This window comes from Cibotium barometz, chromosome 51 (assembly GCF_041138505.1).
Source record: "Cibotium barometz isolate CiBa-2024 chromosome 51, ASM4113850v1, whole genome shotgun sequence".
NCBI classification, from domain to species: domain Eukaryota; kingdom Viridiplantae; phylum Streptophyta; class Polypodiopsida; order Cyatheales; family Cibotiaceae; genus Cibotium; species Cibotium barometz.
In genome coordinates, this window is record NC_141096.1 from 40,387,914 (window position 1) to 40,393,913 (window position 6,000).

Below are 6,000 nucleotides of genomic sequence, written 5' to 3' on the forward strand. Positions count from 1 at the left end.
CAAAACACTCTCACCAAAGAGCAAACATGTGCGGAATCCTCAACGCACAACCAAATCCGGCAGCAAGGTGGACTCTGCGAATTTCCTTAGCACCTGCGAACTGCCTCTTGTATGAGCTGCTCACGGTTTTGCTCCTGGCTGCCCACGCCATAGTCACCAGGGAACGGGAACGGATATGGGAACGAGGGGCCAATCCGGAACGGGAACGGGACCCCTTGCAATCCGGAACGGGATCCGGAACGACACGTTATCATATTTCAGAGAGGTACGTTTTTTTTAAAACGTTGATATTGACGTTTTTTTTTGAACGTTGCAGGGCAGCCTGGCAGGTCTTCTTTCAACGTTTAAAAACAACGTTGCATAATTTTCTTTTTTTTTCCCATGTTTTTTTTAGGGGTCGGCGGCGGCGCTACTTGCAGGTATCTGTTTTTTTTTTTAATATTAAGGGTGCCCAAAACGTTTTGGGCACCCTTTAAAAAAGGCCCAAATTTTGGGCCTTTTTTAGAGGGTGCCCAAAACGTTTTGGGCACCCGTAACCCTTCTATTCAAAAAAAAAGAAAGAAGGATGCGCTATTACGCTGCCGGCGGATTTGTGACGTGGAAAAAAAAAACGTAAGGGGTGCCGCTTCGCGAATCATGGAAAAAAAAATTAAAAAAGCGTTCCTCCACGTTCCGCCGTTCCCATGTTCCATTACTCCACGTTCCCCCGTTCCACACCAATGGAACGGCGTTCCCATGTGACTATGGCCCACGCACACTATCCACTTGTCTCAAATCTGCACCTGCGAACACTGGGACACTGCGGGCACTGCGGACACACTGCGGACACTGCTTGCACGCCCCACAATGTTGACCCGAGCCCACGGCTCTGCCCTGCACACTGTGGTTGACCTCCACGCCTCCTGCAAGCTCCTCACCAGATCTGCAAATCAGATCTGTGTCTCCTTCCTCCTTGCTGAGACCCAAACTCAAAGCAAGTTCTTCTCCTCCTCCTGCCAAGCTCAAGACTCCATAGTCGAGCTTCTTCTTCGCGACGATGAAGACGACTCCGCACACCCGCAAGCGCACATGCGCGCACGCGACACACCGGGCTCTGATACCAGTTGAAGGGGACCGGGGCGGAGCACGCTCATAGGAGAGAGAGAGAGAGAGAGAGAGAGAGAGAGAGAGAGAGAGAGAGACGATATGGTGGGAAGAGTACCAAAGTAGTCCGGTAGTGGTACTGTGAGCCCTCCCCGTATTCACTATATGTAATGAATAAGTGTATACACATGTGGGCGCCCGGACACGGGAGACCGCCCGGACGGCACAGGGGCCTTTAACCTCAACAGAAAGTATGTAGGTATCATAGGCTCTGGTACGGATTGTAGAGCTTCTAATGCTATGATTGAATTAACAGAGATAAAAGTGCAACAGAAGACCAGCAATCTCATCCCTAACATAAATTTGTATTATGTGCAACAAATGAAAAAATACAACTGTATGTTCAAAACATTAAATCTTCTAATCTCAATACAAGTTGCAGTTTGATGGAGCAGTCCTGACACAAACACTGGCTGCCAGATGGTGCCCCTGCTCTTTCAATTGTTTTGCTTCTGTGCGTTGAAGACCTACAGGCTGCAGAATTAATAGACCGGTTGGGATTCCTATTTTAGGCCCTTATGAATGTTGGCTGGCCATCTGAATGGGTTAGCCTGTCTGTCACAGACAACCTGACCTGTAAATTTTTTGGATTGGGCCTGGTTGGCATGCCCAAGTTCACATGTGGGCAAGCTGTCAATTCCTTGGGCGCCCTTCTGGTTGGCTGAGCTGTTTTGATGGCATACATGTGTCTTGACGGTTAGATTTCTCAAGTGAGGGTGTGTTTCTTCTCGGAGCGGTAAGGATAAGGAACCGTAGCAGAATCAAACGCTTTTGCATGTATACTTATATTGGTGGCTGTGCAAAATGTGTCGTAGCTGAATGTGGTGTCTTGATTAGAATTTCCCAGTAAATAAGTTCTTGGGAATTTTGACAGGTTTAAAACAAGCCCTTGCTATTACTTTAATGTATGTGTGTGTGTGTGTGAGAGAGAGAGAGAGAGAGAGAGAGAGAGAGAGAGAGAGAGTAGGAGGTTTTAACGTGCCAGCAGACCATATATGATCCGTGTGTTGTCACCTAGTGGGGAGAGAGAGAGAGAGAGAGAGAGAGAGAGAGAGAGAGGTGGGGGCATTATTATATCTTCTGCTCTGAAGCCCTAATCTCTGTTCTGAAAACCTAATGCCTGACGTGTTGCCCTAATCTGTACTTCCCACCCTTTTCCTGTGCATGTAATTGTTTTGAATGAAGGACTCGGTTTAGGCGGTTTTGTATAATATGTTCATTTTTATTGCCACTTTTGACACATTGACATCTCTTCGCATTGAATATGTTTCATGCAGATGTTTTTAAATGGAATGTGCGAAAGCACCATGACGAAAATCAACATAAGGGATGTAAGACATGACGTGTTCTTGGCCATGCTCAAGTTCATGTACACTGCTCATCTGGATTTGGATAGCAGTAATGACATGGAGTCGTTTCTTCTATCAGTTCTGCTACTGGCTGATCAATTTGGCATTCCTCTGCTTCAGCATGCATGCAGTCTAAAACTTATTGAAGTTCTCTCAGAGGTACGTTACATGGATACGCGAGCCATGTAATCTCATGAACTTGAAATCTTCTCAGCCCTTTTGCATGCTGCCATCCATTTTATAGCCTTTTTCCCATCTAAGAAATTGAAGGAATGTTTCTAAGGCTAAAAGCTGTTATTCGTCTGGCCTTGGCCAAATGCAGAGAATATGAGCTAAGCTTGCGGAGGAGGAGAAATTTCTCTTTAGTGTGGGGCTCTATGCTCCATGTCTCTCTATCAAAGCTAGGGTTATTCTCATTATTTAAAGAAGACTCTAGCTCGTAGCCGTTACCTGCTGTTAGAACGTTACTTGTGATTTAGTAGGGCAGGTTAAGGTTTTTTTGCCCAATATGAATCCTCAAGAAGCAGAAAGGTACACCTTTTGGTTGCTAGTGTTTAACTGGATGCACTTTACATAACCTGCAGGGTTTGCTGTTGTGGTCATCTGGAAGCAGCGTCTTCAACAACTTTTTTTGCGTGCACATTTGGTTGAGGAGATTTTGGAGCCACACAAAATGGCGAACTGCTCCACTGTTGACTGCCGTGTTGATTTGAATGGGGGGAGGCTTGGCCGCTAAGCATTTCTTCTGTGCTTGCAGGAATCGGTCTGTCTCATTCTGCAGGTTGCTGCATCCTTGCCATGTTGTGAGCTACTGCAAGATGCATGTGTGGAGTTTTTCGCCAAGCATTTTGAACCCTGTCTTTGTCATGCATCTGATTTAAAGGAGCTGGACCTTTTTTCCTTGAAGAAAATTCTACAGGTGCACAGGAAATTTTGTGAAAAGATGATGCTTCTGCTACTTTGGGACTGTTAACTTATCTTCTTGTTCTCAAATGATGTTGTTTGAACTTGTGTATATTGCAGAGCTCAGATCTCTGTGTAGCAACAGAAGAAAGGGTACTAAATGCAACTATCCTGTGGGCTTCTGCGGCCAGCCACATTCATGACTGGAGAGAGGCACATGATTACCTTAGGGAGCACAGCCTGGATGAATTGTTTGGAGAGAAGCTTAGTGCCTTAAATGAAGTGCTTCCCTATGTTCGCTTTGCTCTCATGCCAATACTTCTGCTACAAGAGGTGATGCATGGGCTGCTTGGCCATTCTAGCATGTTGATTTCTAGCATCTTCTTTGACGTGAAGATACGATTTTGCTGACCCTATGATGTGTTCCTTTGTAGCTGGAGTCATGCTATCTTGGTGCTTGTCTTCCAAGATTGAAGGACATGGTGAGAGTGCCTTTATGTTGCTACAAGCCCTACCTTTTTTTTCCCGGGTAGAGAACCTGCTAATCAGTTGATGGTGCTACTTCTCTCCAAGCTCAACCCACTGGGAGCAGGGAGAGGCCATGGTTCACCTGTAGGTGATGAAGGACCTTGGTGTCGATCGGCTGAGGCGAGTGGGATTTGAACTTGAGACCCCTTGCTCAAGAGTTCAAACACTTACCACCTCACCTATGAAGCTGTGGACAACATGCCCTACTTTAAGACAATGTTGCAGCCTTCAAGTTAAGACTATTCTACTCGGTGTGGTATGGTTTGCAGGCTAGTGAAGCATTGGAGTACCTTTCACCTGACAAAGAGAATGGTTGGTGTGAGAAGTAAGTTAATGCTTTTGAGAATTGCGTAACTGGTGCCAAGCATTGTGCTCCGATTGCATTGAATCACACATGGCAGGGGGTTCTCTATGTCTCACAGTATCAACAATCGAGACAGGCTCGTACAGCTCTCAGAGAACAGTATCCGATTCAGTCATCGCTCATCCAATCTGAAAGAGCTTCTGTATATCTGTGATGGTGATAGCAATGGAGTAATATATTTTGCAGGAACTTCATACGGTGCTCATGCATGGATGAATCCTGCCCTAACAAAGGTATCATATGTCTTTGTACTGTATATTGCTTGATTTTGTATGATTACAAACAGCAGTTATGTGCCTTGTATTGGTTATCACTGCAGAAAATCTCTGTTATTGCGAGCAGTCCGCCTTCTAGGTTTACTGATGCCAAGTCCTTGGTCTCAAGGCAGTACCAGGTTGGTTCTGCTTTCTCCCGTGTGTTTGGAACAAAAAATGCTTGCTTGTGCAGTAATGAGGAGTAATAATGTACGTCTCTTTGCAGGGTACCTCTTTTGCGGGACCGTGCTTTGAAGGGGGCCGCCCATCTTCTTGGTGGAAAGTCGACCTTGGAGAGGATCATCAGGTAGCCGTTGAGCTTTAGTTTTAATCTTTGATGCATTATGGTAACAAAGTGATGTTGAAGAGACTTTTTTTGTTGCAGCTCATGTGCAATCATTACACTCTAAGGCAAGATGGTTCTGTGAACTACATACGGTCCTGGTGTCTACAGGTATACATTTGTGTCTCAAATTGTTGTGTTTAGTGCTGGGTAATATGTTTTTTCTCATGGGCATTTGCCTGTTAATTCTTGTAGGGATCTGTTGATGACAAAAATTGGCTGGATTTGAGAATCCATCATGAAGAGAAAACTCTCTCACGTGCTGGGCAGTTTGCATCTTGGCCTATCCATGCGGCAAATGCTCATATACCTTTCAGATACTTTCGAATTATTCTCATAGGGCCAACATCAAGCAGCTCACACCCATGGAACCTGTGTATATGCTATATAGAATTGTATGGATATTTTAGTAGCCATGAACCTCTTGCCTAATGTCTCCAACTAGGCCCATGGCCACCCTCTTGGCCCCTTCATCATAATGCATGTGCATTGGTTAAGCTTGGATTTTGTCATGCATGCATGCTGGATAGAGATCTGAGATAGCTCGTAATGGCAACAGAAGGGGCAGTTTTCTGTGATGTAGCTACGTAGAGTAGCTTCTTTACCTACGTTGTTGTAAGATGGTTGACAGAAGGCAATTCTTGGTGCTACAAAGCAACATAGAATCATAATCATAATAGCCTTATAAGCTGATGGAAGTTGTACATAATAGTAGACTGACAAACCAACAGAGCTTGTTTTTCTGTAGTTGAACTTTTTTTTTGCCATGTGTTTTTCATACTGGTTTTCAATGTGAGGTGAAGTACTAATGGATCATTCCCTGCATCTTGGACAAGGTAGAATGAGTGTTGGGCTGACCACCCTTTTTGTTATTAAAACAGTTTAAAAAATTCTGTTCCGAGCTTTGTGGTTCAAATGAAGTTTTTATTTTGCTTCTGCCTGTTCTATTTGTTTGACCAGATTGCTTATTGCACCAGGCAGTGCACTTTTACAGCCTCGAGAACAAGACTACAAAATGTAACTCTCATTACTAGACAAAATAGAGAGGCAGGTAGGGTGATCCGTCAACAATGGCTCCCATAAAAGAAAACAGACGAAGTGGGAATTATTTGTAGT

The 6,000-nt window shown here is 44.7% G+C and overlaps 1 protein-coding gene across 1 annotated transcript in view; it reads left to right on the plus strand.

The window, feature by feature from the left end:
- The window catches only part of LOC147609622 (BTB/POZ domain-containing protein), a 44,165-nt gene extending 38,518 nt beyond the window's left edge, over nucleotides 1-5,647 (plus strand). The window contains exons 3-12 of the mRNA XM_086787478.1: nucleotides 2,421-2,651; nucleotides 3,250-3,411; nucleotides 3,516-3,728; nucleotides 3,830-3,877; nucleotides 4,193-4,248; nucleotides 4,346-4,520; nucleotides 4,607-4,681; nucleotides 4,768-4,848; nucleotides 4,927-4,995; nucleotides 5,080-5,647. Coding sequence (XP_086643604.1) covers nucleotides 2,421-2,651; nucleotides 3,250-3,411; nucleotides 3,516-3,728; nucleotides 3,830-3,877; nucleotides 4,193-4,248; nucleotides 4,346-4,520; nucleotides 4,607-4,681; nucleotides 4,768-4,848; nucleotides 4,927-4,995; nucleotides 5,080-5,316 — 1,347 coding nt within the window. The 3' untranslated portion in view covers nucleotides 5,317-5,647. The remainder of the gene's footprint in view (nucleotides 1-2,420; nucleotides 2,652-3,249; nucleotides 3,412-3,515; nucleotides 3,729-3,829; nucleotides 3,878-4,192; nucleotides 4,249-4,345; nucleotides 4,521-4,606; nucleotides 4,682-4,767; nucleotides 4,849-4,926; nucleotides 4,996-5,079) is intronic.
- Nucleotides 5,648-6,000: the final 353 nt, after the last annotated feature.